Source organism: Cryptococcus neoformans, chromosome 4, assembly GCF_000149245.1.
Source record: "Cryptococcus neoformans var. grubii H99 chromosome 4, complete sequence".
Classification (NCBI taxonomy): domain Eukaryota; kingdom Fungi; phylum Basidiomycota; class Tremellomycetes; order Tremellales; family Cryptococcaceae; genus Cryptococcus; species Cryptococcus neoformans.
The window spans coordinates 166581-178519 of NC_026748.1; the positions used below are offsets into that span (position 1 = coordinate 166581).

The window sequence follows — 11939 nt, forward strand, 5'->3', positions numbered from 1 at the left end:
AGGCTGAAGGAGTCGTCGTTCTCGGCGCATCAGCCGAAATCCGGAAAAAAGCGTGAACATGACTAGTGGAACGATTATGCAAAAGATCTGCAGCGGTTTGTAACGGCTGAAGCGGCAACGGAATATCGGTTGGGGGTTGACTCGTGAACGAATACGAGGGGATACATAGGAAATGCATGTTATTCTTTTCACTTCTCTTTCCTCATCACATCTTTGACCCATCCTTTCGTCGAGAACAACACCCAAAGTCACCTTTTGAGGGACCCCGCTCTGTGGCCAGGCCAGACGGGCGGCATCCGCCAAGCTTCGCTTCAAGGTACCATTTACTGCGGAATAACTCTTCTCTTCTCGCACGAGTTCAACCGGAAAAACCGTCTCCATTGGTTGTCTCGACAAAGTCTCAAGGAGAAGTTTTGCTCTTTTCTTCTTGATCTCTTTCTTCTCTTCTACATCTACACACTACTGTGGGAGAAAGACCCCACAAATAGAGAAAGGAAGCTTGAAAAAGCGCCTTCTCACCACCAAACACTCCTATCCTTTTTTTTTTTTTTTTTTAGTCCGCTACCCGTAGCGGGCCGGACGCTCCGCCCGTTTCTGCTCATAGAGCACGACATCTTTATACCACTCTTCGAAACATTCCTAGGCGTCTTGGCCGTATTCCTTTGTGGTTCTTGGCCTAGTAATCGAATATTTCGATAGCAACTCTTTTAATCCCCCCTTTAAAAGTCGCGACATTACCTGTATTCTATCGATCCGCCTTAATACGCGACAGCGACAATCAGCATACGCGGATTTGTCGGTAGCTTTTTTTGCTCTTGACAAGATTCGACTCTAGAAGCGTGTGAGTTTAGTATCGGCGCGTAACGTGTTTTGAACCGTTACAGGCGTTTCTATTCATGTAAGTGCATACTACTTCGATGAGTGGGGGAAGTGATCCGGTTTTTTTTTTTTTCACACGGATCGACAACGTTTCAAACGCCATCAAAGTCCAGGCTCGCGTTCTAGGACAAAGATGGGGTTCATCAAATCGGCGTCATTGCCGCAAGCCTCATTCGACATATCATTTCTCCTTTATGTTGTGTATTCTTGCCACCATCCTCCGATGATATATATCCTGCAAAGTGAAACAAGATGCTGACTATGAAAACTAGATACATATCCACATCCAGTATACCGCCATACGTCATGTCTGTCGTGGACCCATTTCTCATTGCCCATCCTCCGTCGAGGGTGACACAATTGAGCGCGCAAGCGGAAGAAGCGCCTTTTGAGGTGTACTGTATAGTATGTGACAAGCGGATAGTGCAAATTGAGGCTAGCGAGAAGGGGAAGGAGGGTGAGAAGAAGTCCAAAAAGAAGATGGCTGGTGGAACTATCAGGGTGGGTTTCTTGAATTAACAATAAGAGGCATATAACTAAACTTGATGGCAGGTCAAGAACCCTGATGGGACAACGACTACCCGAAATGCCAATGGCAAAGTAATCCGTCCACCACTCAAACGGAATCCAAATTCCTCCGCGCGTATAGTCGTCACCAACGCCGCGAAAGGCCAATCTCTCAACCGAACAGAGACCAACGAAGGCGTCAGCTCTCCATCAGAATCTCCCCAATCCAAGAAATGCCCTCCAGTATCCAGTAGTCCACCTTTCAAATCCGCAATCTACTGCAGCCGAGAGTGTATGGAGACGGATGCTGGCAGGTCAACAGAGGTTTACAAGGATCTCGCGCGTACCATGTCCTTTGACTTTTCCAACACGTTCTTCTCTCCCGACGAGCATATTCCCGTCACCGACCAAGGCAAAAGCCCCAATGCTCCCCCATCACCATTGTTTGTCTCTGGTAGTGATACCGAATCGTCAACGTCAAATTCTGCCGGTTTGACTCATGACCACAACACTTCCTCATCCGCTCCCAAGATCATGGATTACTTTCGATTCTCCAAGGAGGATCCTGATCGGGCGTGGCACGAGGTTGAGAGGCAGAGGCGAAGCTCGATGCAGCCCGCTTTACGTCGTCCTGCTCCCAGCACTGAGAGCTTGACGAGCTTGTGGCATCAAGAGGCTGAAATGGGACAGTCATCAAGTGGCGGAGGAAAGTTGAGGGCGATGACGCCCTTGCATGGTTATGTATCGGACAAGGAACGACGCCCTTCTGGCAGTGCCGAGCGTTCTGCTCCTATTCCTGTTCGACCTATCCCGCGATCTAACCTGAGCCACACATCTCTTGTCGGCTCGTCATCCTCTTATCGCTCCACCGTGCTTCCTGCCGATCTCGGTTCTGCACCTTCACACACTCTCGGTCTCTTGCATTCTTATGCTTCAGCTTTTTCAGTTCGAAGCTCTAGCAATACTCCTAGCAGCTATAGTCAACGCGGCTTTGTTTACCCGGATGGTACTGTTGTGCCTTCATCTGTTTCTCCTCCGATGGCTGCCTCGAGAACAGATAGCACGTCAAGTATCACACGCCCTGTGGGAGGGACTATCAAGGCTAGGAAGAACGAGCCGACATGGGATAGCTTTGGAAAGGTGGAAGTGCAGGCGCACAACGAGAGAATACATCGTCGGTCCGGTGCCGGTGCCAATGCGGGTACCGACTCTACTCCTGTTGCTGTACCTCGACGCAAGCAAGACATCTCTTCTGGTCCGTCTGAGAACACCCCGAGGCAGAACTTGGAGAGGGAAGGGAGTAACTGGAAGATCACATATGTTGTACCGGCAAGTGTCGAGAGGCAGACTACGGTGAAGAGAAGTCAAGGACCGGCGTGTTCTTTGCCACCCGATAGGTATCACCCCCAAGGCGTTCTTATCCCTCGCTCGTCCCCTCAATTGTCAACGTCCAATTCTACCGCCTACGGTTCTCACACCCCGTCTTCGCGTCATATGCCTCTTCGTGCTGCCACATCCGCAGCTTTCCCTGATATCGGCGGCTTAAAAGTTTCGGACGACAAGGTCGTCCCTGTGCACAGCTCGCAGAGCGTGCCAAGGAGGATCGGGTTCAACTGGGACCAGGCCAAGGGCGTGAAGACATATGAGATTCCAGGAAAGGTGGATAGGAACCCCAAGGGACTGTTCTACTTCCAGTAGGGCGGTGTCTTAAATCTGTTTCTTTTTGTGCTATACCCTGCCATCTTCGATACCAGGTTTTAGGTTTTTCCTACAGCGCATACCAATCTTCGGTTGTATATATTTCGGCATCAAATAAGGGCTTGTACATCGCATTTATTTTTCGTTTATTTAGCCATATATCGAACGCATGGTTTTCTTTATTTCTCAGTCTCTTTAGCATCTTCACCGGTAACATTTTTAAAGGAAGTATAGTGACATTATTTGTACTGGAAATTGCATAGTTGTAAGCACTTTGCCCAGCAGGGCGGAATGAATTATATTGTATTTAGCGTTCATAGCTATGAATATAATTACTATCCAATAAGTCTGCGGCGCAGATGTCGGCAGCGGTAACGGGTTTAGCGCAGTAGGAAAAATGAGAGGCGGTAAAGTGGCAAGTGGTCTAGTATTAGCACATCGAAACACAACACAACAATCCCGCTCTTTTGTTTTGGGGAAGAAGAGCGAGCCTATGACGCCGCATTTACGGTATAACGCTAAAATAAGCTTGTTGACATAAAAGAGACCCCAAGTGTTTATACCCCGTTGGAGCGTAAATAAAGTTCGAAATAATGCGATAGCGGCGCATACAGTACGACTGAGGAATACCAAAATGCTGTTATCCACTTGAACAAGTTCACCTGCTGTGCAAGGAGTTCTGTCCGCTCTCTTCAGCCTTGCTGCATCTCGGCATCCGCTCTATTTGACCTAAATGCACCTACAGTACCGCTGCTTTACGTACAAAGTCCTCTGATTGTCTTCTCTGTTCTTTGCGTTTATTGTGATGAAAAAAAGGCATCGTTCTTAGGCCTGTGGGATGACAATGCATGCCAACTAATGCTCTGAATTTGCAGTTCCCTCTCTCCGGCCTCGTATTAGTAGAAGCAAACAGAAACCGCAACAAAAAAGCAGGAGGATATGGTGCGCCACGTCATGCTGTCAGAGCGTCGGACAGCGGCGGCCGCGATGGAACGGTTTGTCATGAAATCTCCTGTTCGGGAATTTTTTTGGCTGTTGTGTGGTTCAACATCTCGTTTGCTCGTTTCGCCGTGCCCGTGGCCGATGGCAGCTTTTTCATATGCAACGGCTGCCCACTCCTCGGCTACTTTTATGGGGACGAGTTGTTCTTGTCCGTCCACATTTGCCTGTGGCTTTGCCAGTACAACACACGAACAGTCCCTTGTCCATTTTCATCGCCTAGCCCTTTTTGAAGAGTGCAGCACAACTAATAACATCAACTGAACGGCGACTGCCCGCCGCCCGGCTTCACCCTGCACGCGATATACGTATCACCTCGGCATACGCAGCCGCCGACCTTTACAATACAACATTGCACCCACCGTATATAGATCCTATATAGTATCCTGCCCGCGATGCCTTCCGCTTCAAATGGTTGGAAACCATCCACGTCGCCCGTAGGTGAAGGGTGAGTACATTTACCCCTTTGTCGTGTGTGATTTACATGCATGGGGAAAGGCTGATCTCCTTTGACCCCCCGCTTCCTTCCTCTGCGCCCATGCCCCGTAATTCACTGGTTTTACGACATCCGCCTCACTTTATCGGCACTCCTTTATCCGCTCTTGATAATACCCATCTTACACTTGCTTGAATTTGTTGACTGTCAACCCATACGTTTTTATCAATATCGATTTACTACAGCCACACTACACCTAGGACGCCCGAGCAATCGACAAGCTCCTTGAGCGCCACCTCCCCCTGCTCTTCCACCTTCCCTCGACCAAAAAGGCTCAGGTCGAGGACATCGACCATGACCAACATCTACACCCCTCCTCTTCCGCCCGTCATGTCACGCGAAAATTCTGCAGAAGATGTCCGAGGAGAGTACGGTCAAGATTTATCTCGCCCTCCGTCGGGTACTCTTCTTCCGTCAGCACACGGCCGCCGAGCTTCCAAGTCGGTGTCATCTGTTCGGCCGAGTGTAGTTGTCACCCCCTCGAAATACTACATACCTCAAACGCCCAATCAAATCTCTTTTGCTAATACGCCAAACTCCAACACCGGCAATGGTGCTATGGGGAGTCCCGAGGCGGATAGAAAGAATACGTTGAAGAGGCGAACATCGACGCCAAGTTTGTTTAAGCGTGTTACTCGAGGTGAGGAAGAGGATGAGGACGAAGGGTTGCGAGGCAAATTGATGTCAAAAGAAGAACCTCAAGTATCCCAACTGTTGCAGCAGCAGCAAAGATCTGAAGTGAGAGCCAGGTCGACTTCTACTAGTGTGGTCATTCCTCAGACCCAAGACCTTACTGAGCATTCCACCTACACCTCCAAACCCATTCGCCCTTCAATGCCACCCAGTTCATATACTCAACAACCCCCTCCGCCTCGTCCATGGTCCCCTGGACCTGCTAGTCCTAGTTTACATGTCGAAGAGGCCTCAGATGAAAGACCTTCTGGTTTCCTGTCATCAGCTTACAACTACACCGAATCAGGCATTGTGCAACTACTCAATTATGTTCGACCTTCTTCCTTTTCACATCATTCATATGCTCGACATGAACCTTCCGACGTTGATTCCGAAAAGGGTCTGAATGGTTCCGAAGATGAAACGGAGGAAAGCAGTATTAGCTACTTTACTTTACCATCGACCCCTCCCGAGCAATCCGAATTCTCGTCCTTTGCGTCTGCCTTGCCATCAAACTCTCTCCCCACCCCGGCACTCTCCACCAAATCGCTTTCTCGAGATGAACCAAAACGTGGCAAACTGCGCAAGGCGTTCCGTAGGCGATCCGGATTAGAAGGTGATAACGGGAATGGATTGTTGTCTGCTGTTTGGAGCAAGGTCATGGGAAGTGGGGGTGGGAATGGCAAATTGAGCGAAGTGCTGAGAGATTTGGGTTGGATTGTCGGTATATTGGCATTGACCTTTGTGGTGACCCTTGGAATCGTGGTTTGGCTGGTCCAGGGAATGCCCATGTGAGTACTGTCTTGATCAATTCATGACTTTTTGACTGAACAGGTGTGACAGCACCACGCTGAAGCACATTCCTCAATCAACTACCGATGTCCAGCTGCTGTCGGCTGAGATTCGGGGTTACATGGCTTCGAGCAGTTATGGATGGTGGCATACGGTTGGGGTGTTGACTTTTGTTGGATGCTGGAAGCATGCCTGGAGTGTCCCTGGAGCTGTCGTCTTGGTGAGTTTTCACCCTGCGAAGTCGAGTGAAAATTTGTTGCTTACCCATCTTCAGAACATTCTGGTTGGATCTCTCCTGGAACCCATGCCGGCGCTTGGTCTCTTGACTATCATCACGGCTTCCGGCTCTCTTGGCGCTTACCTCCTCTCTCGCCCTCTCGCCCCTCTTATCGCCGTCCTCTTCCCTAAACCTCTTGCCCTCGTTCGGGCCGCTCTCGCTCCCGAGTCTATCCCCGCTCCGGACTCTGTTGAACCAACACTCGGCGAAACGATCACTCCTATTCAAGCATCTTCCGATCCTTCTGCACAAGCTATTGGCGGTCCTACTGAAGCTTCAACCATCTGGCGAAGGCTGTTGGTCATGCGTGCGATGGGCTTCGTCCCTTGGAGTGGTATGAACGTCGCGTGTGGTGTAGTAGGCGTTGACTGGAAAGTGTTTTGGCTTACAACCGCAGCGGGAAGTGCAAGTTGGAGTTATGTCACTGCTAGTGTTGGGAATATTTTGTCGAGGCTCAAGGTGCCTAACTCGGCTATCTCTGCAGCACCTGGGGAGATGACTGGGGAGAGTTTGACAAGTCTGTTGAGAGACCCGGTGTTGATCACCAAACTTGTCTTCCTTTCGGGTTTGACTCTCTTACCTGTCATCCTCAAACGCCGATCACCAGCTTCCCCATCACCCACTCCCCGCTCCGCTTCGTCATTCGAGCTCTCGGAATTGCCCACTTCATCTTCTGCCGCTTCATCTAGACCTGTCAACCCCAAGATCAACACCCTCCGTCTTTCGGGGCTCGATAACCAACCCATGTCACCACTTTCCCAGAGCTTGGCCAAATTCACCCCCACACCTCGCATATTTGACCTTCTCAGTTTCGGACGGATAGCGATGAGGCAAAGTGGGAAGATTGTCGTTGGTGGCGTGAGGAGCGTGGTTGGAGGAGTGAGGGGAGTCGTGAGGAGTGTGACGCAACAATAAGCATATTCTTTTCTCCTTCTTTCCGGTTCTTCAGTGTATCTCATCTATCCATCTTGTGTTACTATCTCAAATCTGCTGTAGACATTTATCTGGATTCTCTCTAGCATAGTACAGTGATAATCTTTTACAAGGCTTTTTCATCACTGGAATGATTTTTCATGTAGATTAGTCGGGATGAATGTGTTATAATGATCTTAGCGGTAGGACCCCCTTCGTCTGTCTTCGGGGTGAAATATGTAATTCGACATTTTGATTGTATACATACGCCTGACCTCTATACATGCCTGATAAACAATGCGTGTTTCACATAGAAAATCCCAAAAATGAACAAACAATAATACAAGATCTAGAGGAGGCTTAGGAATAGACACAATCCATTAAGCGGAAGCAAGCACATTTCTGGCTGTCATTATTGCGCTCTTGACCTTTGGGTTATGAATTAAAACGTCCGCGAAGCTAGCGGATGATGTCAGCGCGAGACGGGATGCCCATACAAGATGCAGTGAAGTCTACTAACATGCGTTCTTGACTGTACCGACAGTAGCAGTATATTCCTGAAGCTCATACGCCGGCAAAGCACGCATGAAGTGCTAAGCGGCATCTTTGCCTCTATCTATAACATCGGATAAGGCCTTCAAGGCCAAGCCGAGGCTGCTGCATCCGACTACTGTTGTACGGCCACCTCATTACTCGAATCTGCCAGCATGATACTCAATAGAGGGGGGAATAAGGTCGTATGTATGCCCGACAGGGGATGTTCGGAAGATACTTTTTTTAAAAAATATCACACACTAAGGAATGAAAGACTCTAATCTCCGTCCGTTTGGGTTACTGCTTTTGCCCATTGACCATATATCATAAAGATGAGCTGTTGCATGTCACAGACACAGATCGGGACCACTATCCAAGGAGTAGTCGTATAGCGAAGAGATTATGGCATGCACTACTCATTCATCAATGCCTTCCGACGAGTACGTCGTCGGGTTCGATTCGTACGCCCCCATAGTCCCCTCTTAGTGAGAGGCCAAGCAACCGTCCTAACGTTACTTGCGCTTGACATCCGCTACAGCGTTTTTCAATGGTTTGAACGGGTTAATATGGCTATTTTCAACCGTACATTCGGGTTTATATACGTGTAACATCTTTCGTCGTTGTTCGTTCTCTGTGTACATTTTCCATCACTATACCGGAGGGATGGGGGCGGAGTAGAGCTAGCTCAGCATGAATAGTTACGTAAGTATACTTGACTCAAGACCCACCTCCACCTCCACCGGCGACCGGCGACCGGAAGCCTATAATAGTCACAGGACACTACTCTAGGATTATCGGGTGATCTACTCTCCGTCTGTCGTTTTGGCTATATGCAAGCCTCTCCTATATGCGTATAAATAAGGGCGAAGCATGGCGATGATCCTGTATCCCAGATTTCAAGCAAGCACAACGACCCGCTGACCACTAAGATGTTATCGACCAAGACCGCGCTCTATGCAGCGCTGGTTTCGATCCCATTGTTTGGCCTTGTACATGCACTAGGCGATGACAAGATTGTAGCCTTTCCAAGTCTATCACAACTATCTGGAGAAGATTATAGCTGGCTAGGTCCTACCGATCGCACCAAGCACCAAGAACAGACGACCTTCATCTCGACCGATGATCGACTGAATCAAGCTTCCTACGTCAATGGCGCGAATAATTATTTCGTCCTAGCTTCAAGCCATCACCACTTTGCTTCATCTCTCCTACTATCATCTGAAGACGACCAGTCCATCCATGTTGCTGCTCAAACATTTGCAGAAGATGTTTACAAGGTCACCGGTCATCGACCTGATCTCTACAACGACACTTTGCCCGATGATGTTCATCGAGCGGTTATTATCGGTAGCGTGGAGAGTAAAGTTATCCGAAGGGTCAAGGAGGACTCGAAAAGAGATAAATTGAAGGGAAAGTGGGAAAGCTTCGATGTTAGTTGGGAAGTTTCCCCATTCGAGGATTTAAAGGAGGGACTTGTCATCACTGGCTCGGATCGACGAGGTACGATCTACGCGCTTTACACTCTCTCAGAACAAATGGGTATCTCTCCCTTCTACTTCTGGTCCGACGTTCCCATCCCTCATCACTCTGCCGTTGCCATCCTCAAGAACAAGTCACTCTCTCATGGCGAACCGACTGTCAAGTACAGAGGTCTTTTCATCAACGATGAACACCCCGCTCTTTGGGGCTGGGCAGCTGAGAGGTGGAATAGGGACCCTTGGGAGCCAGCGTTCCAGGTAGAGATGTATGAGCTTTGGTTCGAAATGATGCTAAGGTTGAAAGCAAACTATTTCTGGCCTGCTAGTGAGTTCGAACTCGTATTCTTGCCATGATAACTAACTGACAAAAAAATTAGTGTGGGCGTCCAAGTTCTCTGTCGACGGGCTCGACATTACTAACGGCCTCCCCCAGTCTGCCATCTCAGGTCCAAACCAAATCCTTGCCAACAAGATGGGCATCGTTATGGGCACTTCACATCATGAACCCATGTCCCGTAATAAACCCGAATGGGACGTGTTCGGCAAAGGTCCTTGGGACTGGACAAATAAAGATGTCTTAAAAGATTTTTGGCGATACGGAGCTGAGAGAGCTAAGGGCGTCGAAACTCTTTTCACGATGGGGATGAGGGGAGATGGAGATGAACCTCTGACTGATGCTAGTAATGAGTTGGTCCAGAGTAAGTCTTCCCATTCTGATATACCTCCCCCGTCACCTTGAGCTGATTTCGACCAGACATCACTAAGGCTCAGCAGGATATCTTGAAAGACGTTTATGATACCGACGATCTGGAAGGAAGCGGTGTGAGTCAAATGTGGTGTATGTACAAGGAGGTTGCTGGATATTACAAGAATGGAGTGAGTCCTTACAATCGTCCAGTAACCATTTTGAAATTGCTGACCTGGCTATTGTGAAGCTTGAAGTTCCAGACGATGGTATGTTTCTGCTGCCTCCATCCCGGCCAAAATAACTCGGATAACTCACAATGTTTTCTAGTCACTGTTCTCTTTGCCGACGACAATTATGGCAACATAATGTCCGTCCTCCCTCCAGAACGTCAAGGCCATAAGGCTGGTGCTGGCATCTACTACCACGTTGATTGTGAGGATTTCTGTCATTGCCTTGCACAAGACGACATTAACATAGTCTGACCCTTGGTTTCTAGATGTCGGTTTTCCCAGAGATTACAAATGGATAAATACCGTCAATCCTGCCAAAAGTAAGTAGCCCTTCCTTTTCTCGATTTGAAATCGTTCCATTTACTTCGTCATGTAAAATAGCCTGGGACCAAATGAATATTGCCCGTTCTTTCAACACCACTCAAATCTGGATTCTCAACATAGGAACCTTGAAGCCCCTCGAAATGCCTACAGAGTGGTTCCTAGATCTCGCATGGGACTTTGATAGGTGGGAGAGGAATAGTTGGAAGCGGTGGTTGAGAGAGTGGGCGGGGAGAGAATTTGGAAATGAATGGAAAGAGGAAGTGGGGGATATTATGGGGAAGTACTCTGTGAGTCCACAGTCAGTGAGAGACACTTGGTTTAATAAATGCAGCTTTACGCGGCAAGAAATAAAGCAGAGCTCGTTAATAGCAAATCATGGTCGCTCTCCAATTATCACGAGTAAGTCTATCTCAAAACCGAATATTCCAAGGGAGGCTATATACTTACAAGGCCGTACATAAGGGCTGAGCGAGTAGTTTCTGAATGGCAAGGTCTCACTACCCGTGCAGGTAAGGTATACGACCAGTTGCCCAAAGAAACACAGCCCGCATTCTTCCAGCTCGTGTACATGCTTTGCGCGGCTCAAGAAAACTTGAACAAACTACACATTGCAGGTCAGTCATCTTTCGCCTCTCAAAACGCTTTTGATTTGGAAAAGTCTGATATGTGATTGTGGTTAGTTGCCCGATCAGAACTCTATGCTTTCCAGGCAAAGACGGCTGCCAACGTATTTGCACACAAGGCAATTGAAGCATTCTATCAGGATGCCAACATCACCGAAACTTTCCATTCCTTGCTGAACCGTAAATGGGACCAGTAAGTGTATTTTATTTTATTTTTTCATCTTTCTCTTTGGCCGGATTTTTCAGGACTGACGCGCTCTTAAGCATGTGGGACCAAACCCATATCAACTACTACACCCACCTCGAGCCCATCCGGGATTCCCTTCCGCCCATCCATCTCGTCAATCCCTTCCAGCCCTCCCGACCTGGTATCCCGCTTAAAGAGCGGGACTTACCCGGCCAAGTCGGTTACGTCCGTCTCACTGTCGAGAATTCCCTTGGCGCTTGGCCGGGAGATAGCGGCAGGAACTGTGAGAGAGGTTACAAATGCCCGGATCCCACCCTTTTACCCATGGATCCATGGGGCGAACAGAGTCGATGGATCGATATAGGTGCTGGAGGACCGAAGAATGTGAGTTGGAAAATGGAGGTGGATGTGGATTGGTTGACAGTGGAGCCGAGGAAAGGGAAGACTGTATGGGATGGTTCCGGGGATGAGAGGATTTGGGTATCCGTGGATTGGGATAGGGTGCCAGCTAGTACAAAGGGCGAAACGGTGGAGAAAGAGGGGCATATTGAATTTAGTGCCACCGATAGAACCAACGTCACCATCAGTGTCCCCATCATCATACCACCTTCGCCGCAATCCTCATTCCGCGGCCACGTCGAGG

The 11939-nt window shown here is 48.8% G+C and overlaps 3 protein-coding genes and 2 non-coding genes; 3 read left to right on the forward strand and 2 right to left on the reverse strand.

Moving 5' to 3' along the window:
- Positions 1-196: 196 nt before the first annotated feature.
- On the forward strand, positions 197-3429 carry CNAG_04991 (hypothetical protein). XM_012193254.1 has 3 exons: positions 197-898; positions 1152-1380; positions 1432-3429. Exons 2-3 carry the CDS (start codon positions 1186-1188, stop codon positions 3082-3084), a joined length of 1848 nt encoding a protein of 615 aa, XP_012048644.1. The 5' UTR covers positions 197-898; positions 1152-1185; the 3' UTR covers positions 3085-3429.
- Positions 3430-4146: 717 nt separating this feature from the next.
- On the forward strand, positions 4147-7580 carry CNAG_04992 (hypothetical protein). XM_012193255.1 has 4 exons: positions 4147-4531; positions 4765-6042; positions 6095-6263; positions 6318-7580. Exons 1-4 carry the CDS (start codon positions 4479-4481, stop codon positions 7233-7235), a joined length of 2418 nt encoding a protein of 805 aa, XP_012048645.1. The 5' UTR covers positions 4147-4478; the 3' UTR covers positions 7236-7580.
- On the reverse strand, positions 7500-7985 carry CNAG_12353. The gene is made up of 2 exons (XR_001045683.1): positions 7753-7985; positions 7500-7691 (listed from the first exon to the last, which is right to left on the reverse strand). It is a non-coding gene; the product is annotated as a hypothetical RNA (non-coding RNA).
- Positions 7986-8112: 127 nt separating this feature from the next.
- CNAG_12354 overlaps positions 8113-11939 on the reverse strand; it is a 4357-nt gene continuing 530 nt past the window's right edge. The window contains exons 2-9 of the non-coding RNA XR_001045684.1: positions 11411-11939; positions 10934-11357; positions 10824-10870; positions 10527-10771; positions 10165-10473; positions 9611-10100; positions 8495-9558; positions 8113-8416 (exon numbers count right to left, since the gene is read on the reverse strand). The exon at positions 11411-11939 is cut by the window's right edge and continues 31 nt beyond it. This is a non-coding gene — a non-coding RNA (hypothetical RNA). The remainder of the gene's footprint in view (positions 8417-8494; positions 9559-9610; positions 10101-10164; positions 10474-10526; positions 10772-10823; positions 10871-10933; positions 11358-11410) is intronic.
- Positions 8600-11939, forward strand: part of CNAG_04993 (hypothetical protein) — a 4074-nt gene continuing 734 nt past the window's right edge. Inside the window, exons 1-11 of the mRNA XM_012193064.1 lie at positions 8600-9569; positions 9622-9942; positions 9999-10120; positions 10180-10198; positions 10260-10364; positions 10429-10482; positions 10544-10773; positions 10818-10885; positions 10949-11100; positions 11167-11302; positions 11374-11939. The exon at positions 11374-11939 is cut by the window's right edge and continues 734 nt beyond it. Coding sequence (XP_012048454.1) covers positions 8696-9569; positions 9622-9942; positions 9999-10120; positions 10180-10198; positions 10260-10364; positions 10429-10482; positions 10544-10773; positions 10818-10885; positions 10949-11100; positions 11167-11302; positions 11374-11939 — 2647 coding nt within the window. The 5' untranslated portion in view covers positions 8600-8695. The remainder of the gene's footprint in view (positions 9570-9621; positions 9943-9998; positions 10121-10179; positions 10199-10259; positions 10365-10428; positions 10483-10543; positions 10774-10817; positions 10886-10948; positions 11101-11166; positions 11303-11373) is intronic.

Excerpts from the sequence above, each read along its gene's own strand:
- CNAG_04991 (XM_012193254.1), top strand. The coding sequence starts at position 1,186 with ATGTCTGTCGTGGACCCATTTCTCATTGCCCATCCTCCGTCGAGGGTG. Across the intron at positions 1,381-1,431 it reads TGGCTGGTGGAACTATCAGG|GTCAAGAACCCTGATGGGAC; the intron begins GTGGGTTTCTTG and ends ACTTGATGGCAG.
- CNAG_04992 (XM_012193255.1), top strand. The coding sequence starts at position 4,479 with ATGCCTTCCGCTTCAAATGGTTGGAAACCATCCACGTCGCCCGTAGGT. Across the intron at positions 6,043-6,094 it reads CTGGTCCAGGGAATGCCCAT|CACCACGCTGAAGCACATTC; the intron begins GTGAGTACTGTC and ends CAGGTGTGACAG. Across the intron at positions 6,264-6,317 it reads TCCCTGGAGCTGTCGTCTTG|AACATTCTGGTTGGATCTCT; the intron begins GTGAGTTTTCAC and ends ACCCATCTTCAG.